The sequence below is a fragment of the Centropristis striata genome, chromosome 14 (assembly GCF_030273125.1).
Source record: "Centropristis striata isolate RG_2023a ecotype Rhode Island chromosome 14, C.striata_1.0, whole genome shotgun sequence".
Classification (NCBI taxonomy): Eukaryota; Metazoa; Chordata; class Actinopteri; order Perciformes; family Serranidae; genus Centropristis; species Centropristis striata.
Window position 1 is genome coordinate 6,580,288 of NC_081530.1, and position 24,804 is coordinate 6,605,091.

At 38.5% G+C, this 24,804-nt stretch overlaps 9 gene segments (V, D, J or C); 4 read left to right on the plus strand and 5 right to left on the minus strand.

Moving 5' to 3' along the window:
* The first annotated feature begins 263 nt into the window (after positions 1-263).
* LOC131985646 (Ig kappa-b4 chain C region-like) lies at positions 264-696 on the plus strand. The segment is given in 1 exon segment: positions 264-696. A coding segment is annotated over 1 exon segment (267 nt).
* A 1,143-nt stretch (positions 697-1,839) lies between these two features.
* Positions 1,840-2,383, minus strand: LOC131985628 (Ig kappa chain V region 3368-like). The segment is given in 2 exon segments: positions 1,840-2,147; positions 2,332-2,383. Coding segments are annotated over 2 exon segments (360 nt in total).
* A 1,234-nt stretch (positions 2,384-3,617) lies between these two features.
* On the minus strand, positions 3,618-4,099 carry LOC131985223 (Ig kappa chain V region 3547-like). The segment is given in 2 exon segments: positions 3,618-3,940; positions 4,048-4,099. Coding segments are annotated over 2 exon segments (375 nt in total).
* Positions 4,100-5,073: 974 nt separating this feature from the next.
* LOC131985224 (Ig kappa-b4 chain C region-like) lies at positions 5,074-9,032 on the plus strand. The segment is given in 3 exon segments: positions 5,074-5,097; positions 7,708-7,759; positions 8,589-9,032. Coding segments are annotated over 3 exon segments (414 nt in total).
* Positions 9,033-15,738: 6,706 nt separating this feature from the next.
* On the plus strand, positions 15,739-16,937 carry LOC131985648 (Ig kappa-b4 chain C region-like; the record flags this gene model as incomplete). The annotated part of the segment is given in 2 exon segments: positions 15,739-15,772; positions 16,603-16,937. Coding segments are annotated over 2 exon segments (369 nt in total), but the record flags the coding sequence as incomplete, so codon positions are not given.
* Positions 16,938-18,105: 1,168 nt separating this feature from the next.
* Positions 18,106-18,648, minus strand: LOC131985631 (immunoglobulin kappa variable 2D-29-like). The segment is given in 2 exon segments: positions 18,106-18,413; positions 18,597-18,648. Coding segments are annotated over 2 exon segments (360 nt in total).
* A 1,074-nt stretch (positions 18,649-19,722) lies between these two features.
* On the minus strand, positions 19,723-20,204 carry LOC131985225 (Ig kappa chain V region 3547-like). The segment is given in 2 exon segments: positions 19,723-20,045; positions 20,153-20,204. Coding segments are annotated over 2 exon segments (375 nt in total).
* A 1,667-nt stretch (positions 20,205-21,871) lies between these two features.
* LOC131985647 (Ig kappa-b4 chain C region-like) lies at positions 21,872-23,188 on the plus strand (the record flags this gene model as incomplete). The annotated part of the segment is given in 2 exon segments: positions 21,872-21,911; positions 22,741-23,188. Coding segments are annotated over 2 exon segments (369 nt in total), but the record flags the coding sequence as incomplete, so codon positions are not given.
* An 850-nt stretch (positions 23,189-24,038) lies between these two features.
* On the minus strand, positions 24,039-24,582 carry LOC131985629 (immunoglobulin kappa variable 6D-21-like). The segment is given in 2 exon segments: positions 24,039-24,346; positions 24,531-24,582. Coding segments are annotated over 2 exon segments (360 nt in total).
* Between the last annotated feature and the right edge of the window lie 222 nt (positions 24,583-24,804).

Below are 24,804 nucleotides of genomic sequence, written 5' to 3' on the forward strand. Positions count from 1 at the left end.
ACTGTTGTTATGGTGGATTATCTTCATGAAGTAACATTGAACAAAGTGGAGATAAAGATTGGAGATAGATTTGTTTTGTAATCTTTATATTGTGTCATTTATTGTTGCAGTTTTTTTAGTCTTTAAATCGTTTCAACAGTTTACTAAATAATGACTGAAATCAACACAAAGAATATTTAATTGCTGTCAGTTTATTTTCTGTATGTATTGATGTTAACTTTTACAACTTAAACAGTGTGTAATTAAGGTTTATATGGGTGATGCCCGTCCCACCCTGACGGTGCTGCCCCCCTCCAGTGAGCAGCTGCAGCAGGGGGAGGCCACGCTCATGTGCCTGGCCAACAAGGGCTTCCCCTCAGACTGGAGTCTGTCCTGGAAGGTGGACGGCAGCAGCAGCAGCAGCAGCAGCATCAGCTGGGAGCAGAGCAGCAGCCCCGGGGTGCTGGAGAAGGACGGCCACTACAGCTGGAGCAGCACCCTGAGGCTCTCTGCAGACCAGTGGAGGAAGGTGGGCTCTGTGACCTGTGAGGCCACCCAGGGCTCCCAGACTCCGCTCTCAGAGACTCTGAGGAGAGACCAGTGTCCCCAGTCCTGACCTGACTCACTGGTTTTACTCTGCTGCTGCTCTCACTCTGCACTCTGTAACTCTCTCTTTCTCTCATGTTCTTGCTTGTGTTGATGCTTTCACATTTTTAAAGCAATAAAGATTTGATTATGTGTATCATGAAAATCCTTGACTCCCTTTTTTGAAAGCTAGAAGATATTAGGAGCATTCTTGAGATTAATGCACAATAAAATTCAACAGTAACAGTCTTTTCTACTTTTAATGGTTTTCATAGCTTATTGTTGAATTGTTGTTCCATTTTTATACACATTAATTAACCTATTATTCTTGTTCATATCCTTGAAGATAATGTTCATTGGGTTGTTAAATATTGTCCATGAATTATTCTGAACATTTAAACTGAAAAATCTGAATAATAGCACGGATGCACACAGATTAAGGAATAAAAGGCAGCGTATCATCTGCATAAAGTGATATAAAATGAATCAAATTGAAGATTTTAACCAAAATAAAAGGAACAAGTTTTCATTTTAAATGCATTCATCTTATTTTTATATATAGATTTCCAGGGTAATGAATAATAATTCACCTATCAGCTGCAGAATCAGTCATGACATGAAAGAGAGGATATTTTATTGAAACAAGACCTTTTCATCAAATCAGCTCAGCCCGAACATATTATAAAATCATATTCACTCTCATATGTTGATGGAATAAATTTAAATACAGGATCCATTTAATACAAACTGATTGAGTTTCATTTAGGGTCAAATCACTTGTATTTATGTAATTTAAGGTGACGATTTTAAATCATGCTCAGTGTCTTACTCTCTACTAAACTGTACTGTAATATACATTTTGACTTAACTACATGTAATTGTTGCAAATGTTGAGTACAATAAAATTTATCAGCAATATTGTGAAAATTATTACAGTATGAATACATTTTGTCTTGTTAGAGCAAACATTCTTTGTTTTATGGTCTGAGTTTAAAATTTCTGACATTTTCAACATGAAACATAAATATTATAATGATAATTAGTCTTCAAAATTATAGTAGCTGGAATTATACATGTGATTCTAATTTTCAGCAAGCTTATATTCACCAACCATACAAAAAATCCCTCCTAAATCTAAAATTAACAAAAATATTAAATGTTTTCAGGGTTAAACTGATATTCTGTTCATCAATCATGTAGTGTTGTAGTTAATGTGCAGCTGTAGAGTCAGATCAGTTCCTCTTTATATGAGGGAGGTTTTTGTACGGCGTTGTATCACTGTGTGAACGGGTAGCCGTTACAATGCTGACAATAGTAATCTCCTGCATCTTCACTCTGAACTCCACTGATGGTCAGAGTGAAGTCAGTTCCAGATCCACTCCCACTGAAACGACCTGCAACTCCAGACTGACGACTTGTAGAATGATAAATCAAGAGTGTAGGAGGTTGTCCAGATTTTTGAAGGTACCAATTAAGACAATTACCAGCAGTTGAACTGGCTTTACATGTGATAGAGACAGTCTCTCCTGAAACAACAGACTGAGATCCAGGAGACTGAGTCAGGATGATGTCTCCTGATGAACCTGGAGAACATAAAAAGAGGAGAAGTGTGATTGATTAATATCAGAAGAGTGTCATTTCTCTAAGATGCAGACGAGATGGAAAAAGGTAAATGCTGCTTGTTCCAGTGTTTCTCCATCACAGCAGAACATCGTTGTGGTGAACCTGGTTTGATCCTGAAGCAAAGTTTTCAGAAGAGAGTCTCACCCTGAACAAGGAGCCCCAGGGTGAGCAGCAGTAGAATCAGTGATATCTTCATTGTGCTGCCGGCGTGTCAGTGTGTGTGAAAGGCCTGGACAGCCACTGATCAACACTGGCCTCTTAACAGCTGGGAGCAGAGAGGCAGGACACATATGCAAACACACAGAGGCAGTGAACTGTCAACCAAACCAAGTCAGGACACCTGATTATGCTCATTATGGAAAAAGGAATCATAATAGAAAATTTACTTTGAAGTTATAGGGTACAACCCTCTTTTACCATAACCTTATTGGAAATGTGTCTGTTAGACTTTGTTTTACAGAAATTTATAGGAAGACAAGGAATGTAATAATAATAATAATAATAATAATAATAATAACAATAATAAAAATAATAATATTAATAATAATGCATTACATTCATACAGCGCTTTTCTAGGCACTCAAAGATGCTTTAATGCAAGTCAAGAGGTGACCTCTATGAACTGTAAGGAAATTAAGGGAATCTAAATAATGATCTCCCTTTTTTGTGGCTTCATTATCTACTAAATAGTTCCCACTAGAGTCTGACATTGCCCTATGAAATGCACAACAATATTTATTGCTGTCAGCATATATGTTGTCCAATATACTCAGATATGAGAACTTATATGAGAACATATAATTCAGAAAATGAGACATGAGGTGATTTATAATTGGTGTGAGAGATTCAGTTTATGTTTACGTATTTACACAATTGCTCTGAATCAGTTTTGTTAGTCCTTTCCTTCTCACAGTCTTTTTTTCCCTCCAGCCAATAAATTGTCAGCTTGTTTTCCTGCCTAATAACCTCATTCTCTATCAGTTTTGTCTTGCCTCGATGGAACATGAATATTGTTGATATTGTCTAAAACATATGCATTTTCTGTCCTTATTTTAGTTCCAAACATACAATTAGTAGTCAAGATGCAAATAGAAACCAAAAGTTTCTACAAACAAGTATCTAGCTCCATTGCATAACTATGTGCTTCACTCACACAAGCCTTTATAAAAGACAGCAGAAAATTTTATATTGTTTTTCATGTCAGTAGGAAGGGAAAATGCTTACTGCTTTTTAAATGATCTGTAATTTCTTCTACACAAAGAAACGACAGAAGGTTAAGGGTCAATTAACTGTGTGTGTGTGTGTGTGTGTGTGTGTGTGTGCAATGTTTGTCCAGTGAAGTGTGTCAGTCTCTGCAGTAGCTTCCAGCTGCAGCAGTCAGTTCAGTTTCTGTTCAGTCTGACTGAGGGAGGTTTTTGTACGACGCTTTTTCACTGTGTGAACACATTCTGACTGTTTGGATAGTGTTCACTCTGACAGTAGTAAACTGCTGCATCTTCAGTCTGAACTCCACTGATGGTCAGAGTGAAGTCAGAGTTTGATCCACTGCCTGTAAAACGACCTGGAATCCCTGACTGACGAGTGCTAGCATAGTAAATGAGCAGTTTGGGGGTTTCTCCATCTCTCTGTTGGTACCAGGCTAAACGGTTCCCACTATAAACATCCTGACTGGTCCTACAGCTGATGGAGACGGAGCCTCCCGGAGCAGACCTCACTGCTCCAGGCTGAGTCAGAGTGTACTGTCCTCTGGACTCTGAGGACACAGAGACAGAAACATAAAGCAGCATCATGGTTTTGTCAGCTTCATTTCAGAGGGACGAATGTTCATAGAGGAGAGGAGTTTGATTCTCTGGACTTTACCTGTGAAACAGCAGCAGAGGAGAGTCCAGATGAGGACGCAGATCAAAGTCATGTTTTTGATGAGGAGGATTTCTGTGGCTTCTGTTGTCATGAAGGACAGCTGTCAGTCATCCAGTGTTCAACTCTCAGGACTATAAACTCTCCCAGAGCACTGGAGCATGGTGCTGCTGATGCAAAGTGGCTCTCTATGGAAATGTTCTGACTGTTTGCCAGCATCTTTTTTTGCGCATTAATATCTCTGATTAAAGGTTGGTCTACAAATCAAATCAATGTCTTGTACCACACATTTAACAACATATATAAACATCATGATGATTTTTGGACACTTTGGGACTCTTTTTGTGAGTTTACTTATAAACAGGCTGTGTGTTACAATACAGACTGAATTAAATGAGTGTTGATATTAAAGTCGACCTGAACTCCTTTTTATGACTACAGTCCCTCAGATTTGAAAAAAAGATGATAATGATCTCATTCTAAAACTCTAAAGTCATTACTGTCATTACTTAATGCCCCAAGACACTTTGTACAAGTCAGTGTTGTACTGAATTCAGCCTAGTCTGGTTCAAAGCAGGTAAATGAGGTTTACAACTTTTATAACTTTCTACTCTGAAACTGTCTCAGTAGCCCCTTTCATATTGCCGTCCCCTCAAATGTTCTGCTATATTGCCGGAAAGATCTGTGCAGGCTTTTCGCCTCAGGGCGTTAATAGTGATCCCGTGAAGGCGTGATATTCGTGACCATTCATAGTGCAGTCCAGCGTCGCAGAACGAGGTGGGAGGAGACGATAGTGACGTGCGACAGAGCAGCAGCAGTGCTGCACAGTAGCACAGTGCTAATAGGCTAACAGTTAGCTCTTTAGCAGTGTGTATGTGCTGCAGCAGCATGTGTTCACTTAGCGACCTCCGTTTGTTTAAAACAAGCACCGGACACTCTGTGCACAGTTTGCATGCGTGTTTGTTTACTATAAGTGATGGACGCTGTGCACAGTTAGCGACGGTGGCCGCAGTTATTGTGCTGCTCAACATGATTGGATGGCTGTTGGACCAAGTGGGATGTGTGTGTTAGATGTCACGCACATCAAATATTCTGCCTTGACGGGATGGCCCGTTCATAGTGGTCCCGCTTCCAACAGTCCCACCAATTTTCCTCCTCTGTGACTACCTCTGGAGGAGGAATATTGGCGGCATCACTTGATCCCGTCATCTTGCTTCTGGCGTGTTTATAGCGCATGCGAGACATTACAGGGACTAGATGTCCCGGAATAAAATAGCACTATGAAAAGGGCTAGTGATTAAAGCTGTAAAAGATTTACAGTCATATTCAGGATACGTCTTTAGACACTGATTTTAATTCATAATGAACGAACATCATGGTATTTTATAATACATGATGGGAAAAAAAATGTTGAACCCTAATTTGTATTTTCAACAAAGGTAAAGGTTGTCTTTTCCACTTTCCTCTCAGTGTTTTATTATAGTGAAATCTTATTCATGCCTTGATGCTGCAGGTCTAATATTGTCTCACATATTGTCATATGTATTTGTGTTTACAAAATGTCAACAAATGTGTGATGAGTCTGAAGGCAGCAGGAACAATAATAGAAAGGTTTCAAGTAGTGACGAGGTAATTTTCTCTCTACAGATATACTGGTTCATGATTATTGGGACGAGCAGCTGTAAGTGTCCTCAGCTGGAAAAATAGCTTTTCTAAAAGTAATTTGAATTGATTATAATGAATTTAGTATTTGTAATAGAATCTGTTTAATTGGTTATCAGGCCTGTGAGAATAAATTAAACCTGAGCGTGTGTGTGTGTGTGTGCAGTGTGTGTCCAGTGAAGTGTGTCAGTCTCTGCAGTAGCTTCCAGCTGCAGCAGTCAGTTCAGTTTCTGTTCAGTCTGACTGAGGGAGGTTTTTGTACGACGCTTTCTCACTGTGTGAACACGTGCTGACTGTTGGGATAGTGAAGACTCTGACAGTAGTAAACTGCTGCATCTTCAGTCTGAACTCCACTGATGGTCAGAGTGAAGTCAGAGTTTGATCCACTGCCTGTAAAACGACCTGGAATCCCTGACTGACGAGTGCTAGCATAGTAAATGAGCAGTTTGGGGGTTTCTCCATCTCTCTGTTGGTACCAGGCTAAACGGTTCCCACTATAAACATCCTGACTGGTCCTACAGCTGATGGAGACGGAGCCTCCCGGAGCAGACCTCACTGCTCAAAGTCATGTTTTTGATGAGGAGGATTTCTGTGGCTTCTGTTGTCATGAAGGACAGCTGTCAGTCATCCAGTGTTCAACTCTCAGGACTATAAACTCTCCCAGAGCACTGGAGCATGGTGCTGCTGATGCAAAGTGGCCCTCTATGGAAATGCTCTGACTGACTCCAACAGGGAGCTGGATCACTCTGATAAACTGATTGATAATCAGCATTATAAGAGTATTGATTAGAAATGTTACAGTGCTCTTATTGGTGCCTTGGTCAGAAAAGAACACTACACTGCCTTATTTGTGGATCTATCTAAGGTATTTCATTCAGTGGTCCATGAACTGCTGCTGAACAAACTGAGGATTGCTGGGCTCAGTCCTCAGGGTGCTAAATGCTTCAGACATTATTTTGGACACTGAACTCAGTCTGTTCATGCAGAGGGCCACAAATCAGACTTTCTTGAGATAACTAAAGGTGTCCCTCAGGGTTCCACTTTGGGACCTATTTAGTTCTCTACTATAATAAATTACTTGGGTAAAGTAATTCAAGCAAAAATACACCTCTTTACTGATGACACTGTTATTTATATGCATGCTTTGTATTGATCATAATCTAAAATATATATGTGTATGATAATTACCAACATTAGCAGGAGTCATTGCAGAGTTTTCTGTGTCTCATATCTATTTGAAAAAAAGTCTAATTTTAATTAGTTTTTTGGAGAGGGAAATTAATACAAGTTTGAACTATTTATTAAAGAAAATGTTCCATATATATTATTAGTAATATTAATCACTTTAACAAATATAAATCAGTTCGAATACATTAATTCAAAGTTTGAGAGAAAACCTGTTGAATGATATTTGTTTCACTTAATATATTGCAACAAAAATGTCAATTATTACTCAAAATATATACATATGAACCAAATGATACATTTTTAATATGAGGCAAGTGGGTGTTTTAACAATGCAGACTAATTTTAGTGATTGTGTTTGTGTCAAAGTCAGAGAGCCGTGTCTCTCTACTGTGAGAGGTTTTTGTACAGCGGCTCAATGAGTTTGTATCACTGTGGTTCACGTTCGGTGGAGGAACCAGACTGGAATTGGGAAGTAAGTCAAATATATAACATTTTTAATATTTAATGAGTCATATTTCTTCATAGTTTTTATATTGCACAGTCCAGGATAAAGATGGTTGCTTTATCATTTTCATTGATATGTTTTTGACAAAGACTTTTGTACTCAGAGACAAAGTTAACTTCAGCAACATAACTTCAGAAACTCACTGTAATGCAAATAATGACAATATTTTGAACCACAGGATAAATGACTATTTCCAACTTTTATGGTTGAGTGTCAATTTTTAGGGCTTGTAGGTTTATTTGAGTCAGACAAAATCAGAGAGCTGTGTCTCTCTACAGTGAGAGGTTTTTGTACGGCAGCTCAATGAGTTTGTATCACTGTGGTACACGTTCGGTGGAGGAACCAGACTGGATGTTGGAAGTAAGTCAAATGTTTATTTAAAAAAGTTAATGTACAAATAATTGGCATAATATTCTATAATGATTGAAAATCTCTTTTTTGATGTGTGATTTATCCATAAAACTCTCAGTAATGTTTTTATTGCTCTTCATTCACCATGGAGACTAATTTAGCTTCATTTACTTCATGCTGAAGTTTAACCGCTTTTAGTTACAATATAAAAACTTTATTTCTTGTTTACTTTTTTAGTACTTACTGCAAAACTGATTGCAAAGAACAATTTTTAAATTCACAGCATAATAATAACTGTTGTTATGGTGGATTATCTTCATGAAGTAACATTGAACAAAGTGGAGATAAAGATTGGCGATACATTTGTTTTGTAATCTTTATATTGTGGCATTTATTTTTGCAGTTTTTTAGTCTTTTAATTATTTGAACAGTTTATTAAATAATGACTGAAATCAACACGAAGAACATTTAAATGCTGTCAGTTTATTTTCTGAATTTATTGATGTTAAATTTAACAACTTAAATAATGTGTAGTTAAGGTTTATATGCTGTTGATGAGAGCTTAAACAAGTTGCCTGCTTCTTTTATTTCCAGTGTAGTTTGATATATTTCGGCTCATTGTGTACGATGATTCTCTCTGTGCTGATGTGCATGAGAGGCTTCTTAAAGGGAAGTGAAACAATGTGTGAGTGAGTGACTGGTGGAGCAGAAAAACCATCTGACAGAAACTCCTTAAAGGAGAAAATCAACTCTCACACAGGAAAGGTGTCCTAGTGTCTGCTGCTTGATTGACAGTTGTGTGGTCCTGCTGTCCTCTAATCTGATTGGTGTCTCCTAGGTGATGTCCGTCCCACCCTAACGGTGCTGCCCCCCTCCAGTGAGCAGCTGCAGCAGGGGGAGGCCACGCTCATGTGCCTGGCCAACAAGGGCTTCCCCTCAGACTGGAGTCTGTCCTGGAAGCTGGACGGCAGCAGCAGCAGCAGCAGCAGCATCAGCTGGGAGCAGAGCAGCAGCCCCGGGGTGCTGGAGAAGGACGGCCACTACAGCTGGAGCAGCACCCTGAGGCTCTCTGCAGACCAGTGGAGGAAGGTGGGCTCTGTGACCTGTGAGGCCACCCAGGGCTCCCAGACTCCGCTCTCAGAGACTCTGAGGAGAGACCAGTGTCCCCAGTCCTGACCTGACTCACTGGTTTTACTCTGCTGCTGCTCTCACTCTGCACTCTGTAACTCTCTCTTTCTCACATGTTCTTGCTTGTGTTAATGCTTTCAAATTTTTAAAGCAATAAAGATTTGATAATGTGTATCATGAAAATCCTTGAATCCCTTTTTTGAAATATAGAGGATACTAGGAGCATTCTTCAGATTAATGCACAGTAAAATTCAACAGTAACAGTCTTTTCTACTTTTAATGGTTTTCATAGCTTATTGTTGAATTGTTGTTTTAATTTTTATACATATTAATTAACCTATTATTCTTGTTCATATCCTTGAAGATAATGTTCATTGGGTTGTTAAATTTTGTCTATAAATTATTCTGAGCATTTGAACTCAAAAATCTGAATAATAGTAAGGATGCACATAGGATTAGGAATAAAAGGCAGCGTATCATCTGCATAAAGTGATATAACATGAATCAAATTGAAGATTTTAACCAAAATAAATAGAACAAGTTTTAATTTTAAATGCATTCATCTCATTTCTATATGTAGATTTCCAGGGTAATGAATAATAATTCACCTAACAGCTACAGAATCAGTCTTGACATGAAAGAGAGGATATTTTATTGAAACAAGACGTTTTCATCAAATCAGCTCAGCGCGAACATATTATAAAATCATATTCACTCTCATATGTCGATGGAATAAATTAATATACAGGATCCATTTAATACAAACTGATTGAGTTTAATTTAGGGTCAAATCACTTGGATTCATGTAGTTTAAGGTGATGATTTTAAATCATGCTCAGTGTCTTACTCTCTACTAAACTGTACTGTAATGTAAAGTTTGACTATATGTAACTGTTTGCAAATGTTGAGTACAGCAAAATGTATCAGCAATATATAAAATGTATGACATTTTAAACATGAAACTTAAATATTATAATGATAATTACACTTTTAAATTATAGTAGCAGGAATTATACATGTGATTATAACTTTCAGTAAGCTTATATTCACCAACCATGCTAAAAAAAAAACGTCCTACAACTAAAATGAAAAAAAATATTAAGTGTTTTCAGGATTAAACTGATATTCTGTTCATCAATCATGTAGTGTTGTAGTTAATGTGCAGCTGTAGAGTCAGATCAGTTCCTCTTTATATGAGGGAGGTTTTTGTACGGCGTTGTATCACTGTGTGAATGGGAAGCTGTTACACTGCTGACAATAGTAATCTCCTGCATCTTCACTCTGAACTCCACTGATGGTCAGAGTGAAGTCAGTTCCAGATCCACTCCCACTGAAACGACCTGCAACTCCAGACTCTTTTACCATAACCTTATTGGAAATGTGTCTGTTAGACTTTGTTTTACAGAAATTTATAGGAAGACAAGGAATGTAGTAGTAGTAATAATAATAATAATAATAACAATAATAATAATAATAATAATAATAATAATAATGCATTCCATTCATACAGCGCTTTTCTAGGCACTCAAAGATGCTTTAATGCAAGTCAAGAGGTGACCTCTATGAACTGTGAGGAAATTAAGGGAATCTAAATAATGATTTCCCTTTTTTTGTGGCTTCATTATCTACTAAATAGTTCCCACTAGAGTCTGACATTGCCCTATGAAATGCACAACAATATTTATTGCTGTCAGCATATATGTTGTCCAATATAAACAGATATGAGAACTTATATCAGAACATATAATTCAGAAAATGAGACTTGAGATGATTTATAATTGGTGTGACAGATACATTTATGTTGGTATATACGCACATTCTATAAACGTTTATGTATCTACACAGCTGCTCTGAATCAGTTTTGTTAGTCCTTCCCTTCTCACAGTCTTTTTCTCTCTCCAGCCAATCAGTTGTCAGCTTGTTTTCCTGTCTAATCACCTCATTCTCCTCACCTGAGATTCTCTGCCAGTCTCTCCACCTGCAGGTCATCCCCTCATCACATGAGTTTGTATTTCAGTCCTGATTTTCTGTTGACTCAGTTTGTCTTGCCTCAATGGAACATGAATATTGTCTATATTGTCTAACACATATGCATTTTCTGTCCTTATTTTAGTTCCAAACATACAATTAGTAGTCAAGAAAAAAAATGCAAATAGAAACCAAAAGATTCTACAAACATGTATCTAGCCCCATTGCATAACATATGTACTTCACTCACACAAGCCTTTATAAAAGACAGCAGGAATTTTAAAATTGTTTTTCATGTCAGAAGGAAGAAAAAAATGCTTCCTGCTTTTTAAATGATCTGTGATTTCTTTTACACAAAGAAACGACAGAAGGTTAAGGGTCAATTAACTGTGTGTGTGTGTGTGTGTGTGTGTGTGTGTGTGTGTGTGTGTGTGTGTGTGTGTGTGTGGTGTGGGGCGGGGCGGTGCGGGGCGGGGGGTACAGTGTTAGTCTAGTGAAGTGTGTCAGTCTCTGCAGTAGCTTCCAGCTGCAGCAGTCAGTTCAGTTTCTGTTCAGTCTGACTGAGGGAGGTTTTTGTACGACGCTTTTTCACTGTGTGAACACAACCTGACTGATATAGTGTTCACTCTGACAGTAGTAAACTGCTGCATCTTCGGTCTGAACTCCACTGATGGTCAGAGTGAAGTCAGAGTTTGATCCACTGCCTGTAAAACGACCTGGAATGCCTGATTCTCTATGAGAAGCTCGAGTAATAAGCAGTTTAGGAGTTTCTCCATCTCTCTGTTGGTACCAGGCTAAAAGGTGGTAATTGTTCCAAAAATTAGCATTCTGACTGGTCCTACAGCTGATGGAAACGGAGCCTCCCGGAGCAGAGCTCACTGCTCCAGGCTGAGTCACTGTGACCTGTCCTCTGGACTCTGAGGACACAGAGACAGAAACATAAAGCAGCGTCATGGTTTTGTCAGCTTCATTTCAGATGGACGGATGTTCATAGAGGAGAGGAGTTTGATTCTCTGGACTTTACCTGTGAAACAGCAGCAGAGGAGAGTCCAGATGAGGACGCAGATCAAAGTCATGTTTTTGATGAGGAGGATTTCTGTGGCTTCTGTTGTCATGAAGGACAGCTGTCAGTCATCCAGTGATCAACTCTCAGGACTATAAACTCTCCCAGAGCACTGGAGCATGGTGCTGCTGATGCAAAGTGGCTCTCTATGGAAATGTTCAGACTGTTTGCCAGCATCTTTTTTTGCGCATTAACATCTTTGATTAAAGGTTGGTCTACAAATCAAATCAATGTCTTGTACCACACATTTAACAACATATATACACATCATGATTATTTTTGGACATTTTGGGACTCTTTTTGTGAGTTTACTTATGAACCAGCTGAGTGTTACAATACAGACTGAATTAAATGTGTTGATATTAAAGTCGACCTGAACTCCTTTTTATGACTACAGTCCTTCAGATTTGAAAAAAAAAAGGTGATAATGATCTCATTCTAAAACTCTAAAGTCATTACTGGTTAATGCCCCAAGACACTTTGTACAAGTCAGTGTTGTACTGAACTCAGCCTAGTCTGGTTCAAAGCAGGTAAATGAGGTTTACAACTTTTACAACTTTCTACTCTCAAACTGTCTCAGTAGCCACTTTCATATTGCCGTCCCCTCAAATGTTCTGCTATATTGCCGGAAAGATCTGTGCCGGCTTTTCGCCTCAAGGCGTTAATAGTGATCCTGTGAAGGCGTGATATTCGTGACCATTAATTGTGCAATCCAGCGTCGCAGAGCGAGGTGGGAGGAGACGATAGTGACGTGCGACAGAGCAGCAGCAGTGCTGCACAGTAGCACAGTGCTAATAGGCTAACAGTTAGCTCTGTAGCAGTGTGTATGTGCTGCAGCAGTATGTGTTCACTTAGCGACCTCCGTTTGTTTAAAACAAGCACCGGACACTCTGTGCACAGTTAGCATGCCTGTTTGTTTACCATAAGTGATGGACTCTGTGCACAGTTAGCAACGGTGTCCGCAGTTATTGTGCTGCTGAACATGATTGGATGGCTGTTGGACCAAGTGGGATGTGTGTGTTAGATGTCACGCGCATCAAATATTCTGTCTTGACGGGATGGCCCGTTCATAGTGGTCCCGCTTCCAACAGTCCCAAAAATTTTCCTCATCTGTGACTACCTCTGGAGGAGGAATATTGGCGGCATCACTTGATCCCGGCATCCTGCTTCTGGCGTGTTTATAACGCATGCGAGACATTACAGGGACGTAAATGTCCCGGAATGAAACAGCACTATGAAAGGGGCTAGTGATTAAAGCTGTTAAAGATTTACAGTCATATTCAGGATACATCTATAGACAATGATTTTAATTCGTAATGAACTAACGTCATGGTATTTTTAATACATGAAGGGAAAAAATTGTTGAACCTAATTTATATTTTCAACAAAGATAAAGGTTGTCTTTTCCACTTTCCTCTCAGTGTTTTATTATAGTGAAATCTTATTCATGCCTCAGCTGCTGCAGGTCTAATATTGTCTCACATATTGTCATATGTATTTGTGTTTAGAAAATGCCAACAAATGTGTGATGAGTCTGAAGGCAGCAGGAACAATAATAGAAAGGTTTCAAGTAGTGACAAGGAAATTTTCTGTCTACAGATAAGCTGGTTCATGATTATTGGGATGAACAGCTGTAAGTGTCCTCAGCTGGAAAAATAGCTTTTGTAAAAATAATTTGAAGTGATTATAATTAATTTAGTCTTTGTAATACAGTCTGTTTAATTGGTCATCAGGCCTGTGAGAATAAATTAAACGTGAGCGTGTGTGTGTGTGTGTGTGTGCAGTGTGTACAGTGTGTGTCCAGTGAAGTGTGTCAGTCTCTGCAGTAGCTTCCAGCTGCAGCAGTCAGTTCAGTTTCTGTTCAGTCTGACTGAGGGAGGTTTTTGTACGACGCTTTTTCACTGTGTGAACACACGCTGACTGTTGGGATAGTGAAAACTCTGACAGTAGTAAACTGCTGCATCTTCAGTCTGAACTCCACTGATGGTCAGAGTGAAGTCAGAGTTTGATCCACTGCCTGTAAAACGACCTGGAATCCCTGACTGACGAGTGCTAGCATAGTAAATGAGCAGTTTAGGAGTTTCTCCATCTCTCTGTTGGTACCAGGCTAAATGGTTCCCACCATAAACATCCTGACTGGTCCTACAGCTGATGGAGACGGAGCCTCCCGGAGCAGACCTCACTGCTCCAGGCTGAGTCAGAGTGTACTGTCCTCTGGACTCTGAGGACACAGAGACAGAAACATAAAGCAGCGTCATGGTTTTGTCAGCTTCATTTCAGAGGGACGGATGTTCATAGAGGAGAGGAGTTTGATTCTCTGGACTTTACCTGTGAAACAGCAGCAGAGGAGAGTCCAGATGAGGACGCAGATCAAAGTCATGTTTTTGATGAGGAGGATTTCTGTGGCTTCTGTTGTCATGAAGGACAGCTGTCAGTCATCCAGTGTTCAACTCTCAGGACTATAAACTCTCCCAGAGCACTGGAGCATGGTGCTGCTGATGCAAAGTGGCTCTCTATGGAAATGCTCTGACTGACTCCAACAGGGAGCTGGATCACTCTGATGAACTGATTGATAATCAGCATCATCAGAGTATTGATTAGAAATGTTTCAGTGCTCTCATTGGTGCCTTGGACAGAAAACAGCATTACACTGCCTTATTTGTGGATCTATCTAAGGTATTTGATTCAGTGGTCCATGAACTGCTGCTGAACAAACTGAGGATTGCTGGGCTCAGTCCTCAGGGTGCTAAATGCTTCAGACATTATTTTGGACACTGAACTCAGTCTGTTCATGCAGAGGGCCACAAATCAGACTTTCCTGAGATAACTAAAGGTGTCCCTCAGGGTTCCACTTTGGGACCTATTTAGTTCTCTACTATCATAAATTACTTGGGTAAAGACACTCAAGCAAAAATACACCTTTACTGATGACACTGTTATTTATATGCATGCTTTTTATTGATCATAATCTAAAATATATATGTGTATGATAATTACCAACATTAGCAGTAGTCATTGCAGAGTTTTCTCTGTCTCATATCCATTTGAATAAAAGTCTAATTTTAATAAGTTTCTTGGAGAGGGAAATTAATACTAGTTGGAACTATTTATTAAAGAAAATGTTCCATATATATTATTAGTAATATTAATCACTTTAACAAATATAAATGAGTTCGAATACATTAATTCAAAGTCTGAGAGAAAACCTGTTGAATGATATTTGTTACAATTAATATATTGCAACAAAAATGTCAATTATTACTCAAAATATATACATATGAACCAAATTATATATTTTTAATATGAGGCAACTGGGTGTTTAAACAATACAGGCTAATTTTAGTGATTGTGTTTGTGTCAAAGTCAGAGAGCCGTGTCTCTCTACAGTGAGAGGTTTTTGTACGGCGGCTCAATGAGTTTGTATCACTGTGGTACACGTTCGGTGGAGGAACCAGACTGGAATTGGGAAGTAAGTCAAATATCTAACATTTTTCATAATTAATGAGCCATAATTCTTTCTATTTTTTATATTGCACAGTCCAGGATAAAGATAGTTGCTTCATAATTTTCATTGATCCATTTTTGAACAAAGATTTTTGTACTCAGAGACAAAGTTGACTTCAGCAACATAACTTCAAAAACTCACTGTAATGCAAATAATGAAAATATTTTGAATCACAGGATAAATGACTATTTCCAACTTTTATGGTTGAGTATCAATTTTTAGGGTTTGTAGGTTTATTTGAGTCAGACAAAGTCAGAGAGCCGTGTCTCTCTACAGTGAGAGGTTTTTGTACGGCGGCTCAATGAGTTTGTATCACTGTGGTACACATTCGGTGGAGGAACCAGACTGGATGTTGGAAGTAAGTCAAATGTTTATTTAAAAAAGTTAATGTACAAATAATTGGCATAATATTCTATAATAATTGAAAATCAGTTTTTTGATGTGTGATTTATCCATAAAACTCTCAGTAATGTTTTTATTGCTCTTCATTCACCATGGAGACTAATTTAGCTTCATTTACTTCATGCTGAAGTTTGACTGCTTTAAGTAAAAATATAAAAACTTTATTTCTTGTTTACTTTTTTACTACTTACTGCAAAACTGATTGTAAAGAACAAGTTTTAAATTCACAGCATAATAACAACTGTTGTTATGGTGGATTATCTTCATGAAGTGACATTGAACAAAGTGGAGATAAAGATTGGAGATACATTTGTTTTGTAATCTTTATATTGTGTAATTTATTGTTGCAGTTTTTTTAGTCTTTTAATCATTTGAACAGTTTATTGAATAATGACTAAAATCAACACGAAGAACAGTTAATTGCTGTCAGTTTATTTTCTGAATTTATTGATGTTAAATTTAACAACTTAAATAATGTGTAGTTAAGGTTTATATGCTGTTGATGAGAGTTTAAAAAAGTTGCCTGCTTCTTTTATTTTCAGTGTAGTTTGTTATATTTCAGCTCATTCTGTATGATGATTCTCTCTGTGCTGATGTGCATGAGAGGCTTCTTAAAGGGAAGTGAAACAATGTGTGAGTGAGTGACTGGTGGAGCAGAAAAACCATCTGACAGAAACTCCTTAAAGGAGAAAATCAACTCTCACACAGGAAAGGTGTCCAAGTGTCTGCTGGTTGATTGACAGTTGTGTGGTCCCGCTGTCCTCTAATCTGATTGGTGTCTCCTAGGTGATGCCCGTCCCACCCTGACGGTGCTGCCCCCCTCCAGTGAGCAGCTGCAGCAGGGGGAGGCCACGCTCATGTGCCTGGCCAACAAGGGCTTCCCCTCAGACTGGAGTCTGTCCTGGAAGGTGGACGGCAGCAGCAGCAGCAGCAGCAGCAGCTGGGAGCAGAGCAGCAGCCCCGGGGTGCTGGAGAAGGACGGCCACTACAGCTGGAGCAGCACCCTGAGGCTCTCTGCAGACCAGTGGAGGAAGGTGCGCTCTGTGACCTGTGAGGCCACCCAGGGCTCCCAGACTCCGCTCTCAGAGACTCTGAGGAGAGACCAGTGTCCCCAGTCCTGACCTGACTCACTGGTTTTACTCTGCTGCTGCGCTCACTAGCACTCTGTAACTCTCTCTTTCTCTCATGTTCTTGCTTGTGTTGATGCTTTCAAATTTTTAAAGCAATAAAGATTTGATTATGTGTATCATGAAAATCCTCGAATCCCTTTTTTGAAATATAGAGGATATTAGGAGCATTCTTCAGATTAATGCACAGTAAAATTCAACAGTAACAGTCTTTTCTACTTTTAATGGTTTTCATAGCTTATTGTTGAATTGTTGTTCCATTTTTATACATATTAATTAACCTATTATTCTTGTTCATATCCTTGAAGATAATGTTCATTGGGTTGTTAAATTTTGTCTATAAATTATTCTGAGCATTTGAACTCAAAAATCTGAATAATAGTAAGGATGCACATAGGATTAGGAATAAAAGGCAGCGTATCATCTGCATAACGTGATATAACATGAATCAAATTGAAGATTTTAACCAAAATAAAAAGAACAAGTTTTAATTTTCAATGCATTCATCTCATTTGTATATATAGATTTCCAGGGTAATGAATAATAATTCACCTATCAGCTACAGAATCAGTCTTGACATGAAAGAGAGGATATTTTATTGAAACAAGACGTTTTCATCAAATCAGCTCAGCCCGAACATATTATAAAATCATATTCACTCTCATATGTCGATGGAATAAATTAAAATACAGGATCCATTTAATACAAACTGATTGAGTTTCATTTAGGGTCAAATCACTTGGATTTATGTAATTTAAGGTGATGATTTTAAATAATGCTCAGTGTCTTACTCTCTACTAAACTGTACTGTAATGTAAAGTTTGACTATATGTAACTGTTTGCAAATGTTGAGTACAGTAAAATTCATCAGCAATATATAAAATGTATGACAGTTTAAACATGAAGCTTAAATATTATAATTTTAATTACACTTTTAAATCATAGTAGCAGGAATTACACATGTGATTATAACTTTCAGCAAGCTCATACTCACCAACGACACAAAAAAAAAAACGTCCTACAACTACAATGAACAAAAATATTAAATGTTTTCAGGATTAAACTGATAATTTTATCAATCATGTAGTGTTGTAGTTAATGTGCAGCTGTAGAGTCAGATCAGTTCCTCTTTATATGAGGGAGGTTTTTGTACGGCGTTGTATCACTGTGTGAATGGGAAGCTGCTACACTGCTGACAATAGTAATCTCCTGCATCTTCACTCTGAACTCCACTGATGGTCAGAGTGAAGTCAGTTCCAGATCCACTCCCACTGAAACGACCTGCAACTCCAGACTGACGACTTGTAGAAGAATAAATCAAGAGTGTAGGAGGTTGTCCAGATTTTTGAAGGTACCAATTAAGACAAGTACCAGCAGTTGAACTGGCTTTACATGTGATAGAGACAGTCTGTCCTGGAACAACAGACTGAGATCCAGGAGACTGAGTCAGGATGATGTCTCCTGATGAACCTGGAGAACATGAAAAGAGGAGATAGGGAGAGATTAATATCAGAAGAGTGTCATTTCTCTAAGATGCAGACGAGATGGAAAAAGGTAAATGCTGCTTGTTCCAGTGTTTCTCCATCACAGCAGAACATCGTTGTGGTGAACCTGGTTTGATCCTGAAGCAAAGTTTTCAGAAGAGAGTCTCACCCTGAACAAGGAGCCCCAGGGTGAGCAGCAGTAGAATCAGTGATATCTTCATTGTGCTGCCGGCGTGTCAGTGTGTGTGAAAGGCCTGGACAGCCACTGATCAACACTGGCCTCTTAACAGCTGGGAGCAGAGAGGCAGGACACATATGCAAACACACAGAGGCAGTGAACTGTCAACCAAACCAAGTCAGGACACCTGATTCTGCTCATTATGCAAAAAAGGAATCATAATAGAAAATTTACTTTGAAGTTTTAGGGTACAACCCTCTTTTACCATAATCTTATTGGAAATGTGCCTGTTAGATTTTGTTTTACAGACATGTATAGGAAGAGAAGGAATGTAATAATAAATAAAAAAATAAATAATAATAATGTTAATAATAACAATATTAATATATTCCATTCATACAGCACTTTTCTAGTCACTCAAAGATGCTTAAATGCAAGTCAAGAGACGACCTCTGTGAACTGTAGTGAAATTAAGGGAATCTAAATAATGACATTGCCGACATTGCCCTATCAAATGCACAGCAATATTTATTGCTATCAGCATATATGTTGTCCAATATACACAGATATGAGAACTTATATCAGAACATATAATTCAGAAAATGAGACTTGAGGTGATTTATAATTGGTGTGAGGGATTCAGTTTACTTTTACGTATTTACACAGCTGCTCTGAATCAGTTTTGTTTGTCCTTTCCTTCTCACAGTCTTTTTTTCCCTCCATCCAATAAATTGTCAGCTTGTTTTCCTGCCTAATAACCTAATTCTCAATCAGTTTTGTCTTGCCTCAATGGAACATGAATATTGTTGATATTGTCTAAAACATATGCATTTTCTGTCCTTATTTTAGTTCCAAACATACAATTAGTAGTCAAGATGCAAATAGAAACCAAAAGATTCTACAAACAAGTATCTAGCTCCATTGCATAACTATGTGCTTCACTCACACAAGCCTTTATAAAAGACAGCAGTTTTTCATGTCAGTAGGAAGAGAAAATGCTTCCTGCTTTTTAAATGATCTGTTGTCAGTGTGTCAGTCTCTGCAGTAGCTTCCAGCTGCAGCAGGCAGTTCAGCTTCTGTTCAGTCTGACTGAGGGAGGTTTTTGTACGATGCTTTTTCACTGTGTGTTCACCCACTGACTGTTGGGATAGTGAAGACTCTGACAGTAGTAAACTGCTGCATCTTCAGTCTGAACTCCACTGATGGTCAGAGTGAAGTCAGAGTTTGATCCACTGCCTGTAAAACGACCTGGAATCCCTGACTGAAGAGTGCTAGCAAGGTAAATGAGCAGTTTAGGAGTTTCTCCATCTCTCTGTTGGTACCAGGCTAAATGGCTCCTACCATAAACATCCTGACTGGTCCTACAGCTGATGGAGACGGAGCCTCCCGGAGCAGACCTCACTGCTCCAGGCTGAGTCAGAGTGTACTGTCCTCTGGACTCTGAAGACACAGAGACAGAAACATAAAGCAGCGTCATGGTTTTGTCAGCTTCATTTCAGATGGACGGATGTTCATAGAGGAGAGGAGTTTGATTCTCTGGACTTTACCTGTGAAACAGCAGCAGAGGAGAGTCCAGATGAGGACGCAGATCAAAGTCATGTTTTTGATGAGGAGGATTTCTGTGGCTTCTGTTGTCATGAAGGACAGCTGTCAGTCATCCAGTGTTCAACTCTCAGGACTATAAACTCTCCCAGAGCACTGGAGCATGGTGCTGCTGATGCAAAGTGGCTCTCTATGGAAATGCTCTGACTGGCTCCAACAGGGAGCTGGATCACTCTGATGAACTGATTGATAATCAGCATCATCATAGTATTGATTAGAAATGTTTCAGTGCTCTCATTGGTGCCTTGGTCAGAAATCAGCATCCCCCTGCCTTATTTGGGGATCTATCTAAGGCAGGGATGGGCAACTTAATTGCTGGAGGGGGCCACAATTTTTCATGGACACTACCACAGGGCCACATGTAGAACCGTGCAATTCACCAGATATGATGAAACTGCAATTTTCAATATGTTTACAGTGCAGTAACTTAACTTATTTCATGCTCTAATGCATGTATACTAGTATAAATAGCTATACAAAAGGTTTGAAGCAAACAAAAAACAACCACTTTCTGTGATTTCTTTTTTTTTTTTTATCTTATCAGTGCAATAACAGCAGATCAACATGAATTGCAAAAAGTAATTCTGTGCATTTTTACACTGCACTTTTAAAATTTCATGCTCAAATGCATGTAGTTGTACTGAGGGCCACTTCAAGTAAGGGCTCGGGCCGTATGCGGCCCCGAGGCCTCCAGTTGCCCCTGATCTAAGGCATTTGATTCAGTGGACCATGATCTGCTGCTGAACAAACTTAGGAATGCTTGGCTCAGTGCTAAGGCTGCTAAATGCTTCAGACATTATTTGGTTTCTTGAGATAACTAACGGTGTCCTCCAGGGTTCCATTTTGGGACCCATTTAGTTCTACTTAAAAAATGACTTGGGTAAACACATCCAAGCAAAAATACAAATCTTTACTGATGACACTGTTATTTATATGTATGCTTTTTTATATGTGTCTGATAATTACTAACATTAGCATGAGTCATTGGAGACTTTAACACTTAAACAAATTTTAATCAGTACATTAATTCAAAGTCTGAGAGAAAACATGTTGAATGATATTTGTTATATTTTAATATATAACAACAAAATTGTCAATTATTACTCAAAATATATACATATGAACCAAATGATAAATTTTTAATATGAGGCAAGTGGGTGTTTTAACAATGCAGGCTAATTTTAGTGATTGTGTTTGTGTCAAAGTCAGAGAGCCGTGTCTCTCTACAGTGAGAGGTTTTTGTACGGCGGCTCAATGAGTTTGTATCACTGTGGTACACGTTCGGTGGAGGAACCAGACTGGAATTGGGAAGTAAGTCAAATATATAACATTTTTAATATTTAATGAGTCATATTTCTTTATATTTTTATATTACACAGTCCAGGATAAAGATAGTTGCTTTATCATTTTCATTTATATGTTTTTGAACAAAGATTTTTGTACTCAGAGAGAAAGTTAACTTCAGCAACATAACTTCAAAAACTCACTGTAATGCAAATAATGATAATATTTTGAACCACAGGATAAATGACTATTTCCAACTTTTATGGTTGAGTATCAATTTTTAGGGTTTGTAGGTTTAGTTGAGTCAGACAAAGTCAGAGAGCCGTGTCTCTCTACAGTGAGAGGTTTTTGTACGGTGGCTCAATGAGTTTGTATCACTGTGGTACACGTTCGGTGGAGGAACCAGACTGGATGTTGGAAGTAAGTCAAATGTTTATTCAAAAAAGTTAATGTACAAATAATTGGCATAATATTTTATAAGAATTGAAAATCTGTTTTTTGACGTGTGATTTATCCATAAAACTCTCAGTAATGTTTTTATTGCTCTTCATTCACCATGGAGACTAATTAAGCTTCATTTACTTCATGCTGAAGTTTAACCGCTTTAAGTTAAAATATAAAAACTTTATTTCTTGTTTACTTTTTTAGTACTTACTGCAAAACTGATTGCAAAGAACAATTTTTAAATTCACAGCATAATAATAACTGTTGTTATGGTGGATTATCTTCATGAAGTAACATTGAACAAAGTGGAGATAAAGATTGGAGATAGATTTGTTTTGTAATCTTTATATTGTGTCATTTATTGTTGCAGTTTTTTTAGTCTTTAAATCGTTTCAACAGTTTACTAAATAATGCCTGAAATTAACAGAAAGAACATTTAATTGCTGTCAGTTTATTTTCTGTTTTTATTGATGTTAAATTTAACAACTTAAACAATGTGTAGTTAAGGTTTATATGCTGTTGATGAGAGCTTAAATATGTTGCCTGCTTCTGTTATTTCAGTGTAGTTTGATATATTTCAGCTCATTCTGTACGATGATTCTCTCTGTGCTGATGTGCATGAGAGGCTTCTTAAAGGGAAGTGAAACAATGTGTGAGTGAGTGACTGGTGGAGCAGCAAAAACATCTGACAGAAACTCCTTAAAGGAGAAAATCAACTCTCACACAGGAAAGGTGTCCAAGTGTCTGCTGGTTGATTGACAGTTGTGTGGTCCCGCTGTCCTCTAATCTGATTGGTGTCTCCTAGGTGATGCCCGTCCCACCCTGACGGTGCTGCCCCCCTCCAGTGAGCAGCTGCAGCAGGGGGAGGCCACGCTCATGTGCCTGGCCAACAAGGGCTTCCCCTCAGACTGGAGTCTGTCCTGGAAGGTGGACGGCAGCAGCAGCAGCATCAGCTGGGAGCAGAGCAGCAGCCCCGGGGTGCTGGAGAAGGACGGCCACTACAGCTGGAGCAGCACCCTGAGGCTCTCTGCAGACCAGTGGAGGAAGGTGGGCTCTGTGACCTGTGAGGCCACCCAGGGCTCCCAGACTCCGCTCTCAGAGACTCTGAGGAGAGACCAGTGTCCCCAGTCCTGACCTGACTCACTGGTTTTACTCTGCTGCTGCTCTCACTCTGCACTCTGTAACTCTCTCTTTCTCTCATGTTCTTGCTTGTGTTGATGCTTTCAAATTTTTAAAGCAATAAAGATTTGATTATATGTTTTATGAAAATCATTGACTCCTTTTTTTTTTAAATATAGAAGATATTAGGAACATTCTTGAGATTAATGCACAGTAAACAAAGCATTTGAACTCAAAAATCTGAATAATAGTACGGATGCACACAGGATTAGGAATAAAAGGCAGCGCATCATCTGCATAAAGTGATATAAAATGAATCAAATGTAAGATTTTAACCAAAATAAAAGAACAAGTTTTCATTTTAAATGCATTCATCTCATTTTTATATATAGATTTCCAGGGTAATGAATAATAATTCACCTATCAGCTGCAGAATCAGTCTTGACATGAAAGAGAGGATATTTTATTGAAACAAGACCTTTTCATCAAATCAGCTCAACCCGAACATATTATAAAATCATATTCACTCTCATATGTCGATGGAATAAATTAAAATAAAGGATCCATTTAATACAAACTGATTGAGTTTCATTTAGGGTCAAATCACTCGGATTTATGTAATTTAAGGTGATTATTTTAAATCATGCTCAGTGTCTTACTCTCTACTAAACTGTACTGTAATGTAAAGTTTGACTATATGTAAAATGTATGACATTTTAAACATGAAACTTAAATATTATAATTATAATTACACTTTTGAATTATAGTAGCAGGAATTATACATGTGATTATAACTTTCAGCAAGCTTATATTCACCAACCATACAAAAAAAAAACGTCCTACAACTAAAATTTAAAAAAAAAATTAAATGTTTTCAGGATTAAACTGATAATTTTATCAATCATGTAGGGTTGTAGTTAATGTGCAGCTGTAGAGTAAGATCAGTTCCTCTTTATATGAGGGAGGTTTTTGTACGGCGTTGTATCACTGTGTGAATGGCAAGCTGCTACACTGCTGACAATAGTAATCTCCTGCATCTTCAGTCTGAACTCCACTGATGGTCAGAGTAAAGTCAGTTCCAGATCCACTCCCACTGAAACGACCTGCAACTCCAGACTGACGACTTGTAGAAGAATGAATCAAGAGTTTAGGAGGTTGTCCAGATTTTTGAAGGTACCAATTAAGACAAGTACCAGCAGTTGAACTGGCTTTACATGTGATAGAGACAGTCTGTCCTGGAACAACAGACTGAGATCCAGGAGACTGAGTCAGGATGATGTCTCCTGATGAACCTGGAGAACATAAAAAGAGGAGAAGTGTGATTGATTAATATCAGAAGAGTGTCATTTCTCTACGATGCAGACAAGATGGAAAAAGGTAAATGCTGCTTGTTCCAGTGTTTCTCCATCACAGCAGAACATCGTTGTGGTGAACCTGGTTTGATCCTGAAGCAAAGTTTTCAGAAGAGAGTCTCACCCTGAACAAGGAGCCCCAGGGTGAGCAGCAGTAGAATCAGTGATATCTTCATTGTGCTGCCGGCGTGTCAGTGTGTGTGAAAGGCCTGGACAGCCACTGATCAACACTGGCCTCTTAACAGCTGGGAGCAGAGAGGCAGGACACATATGCAAACACACAGAGGCAGTGAACTGTCAACCAAACCAAGTCAGGACACCTGATTCTGCTCATTATGGAAAAAGGAATCATAATAGAAAATTTACTTTGAAGGTCTTTTAACATAACCTTACCTGAT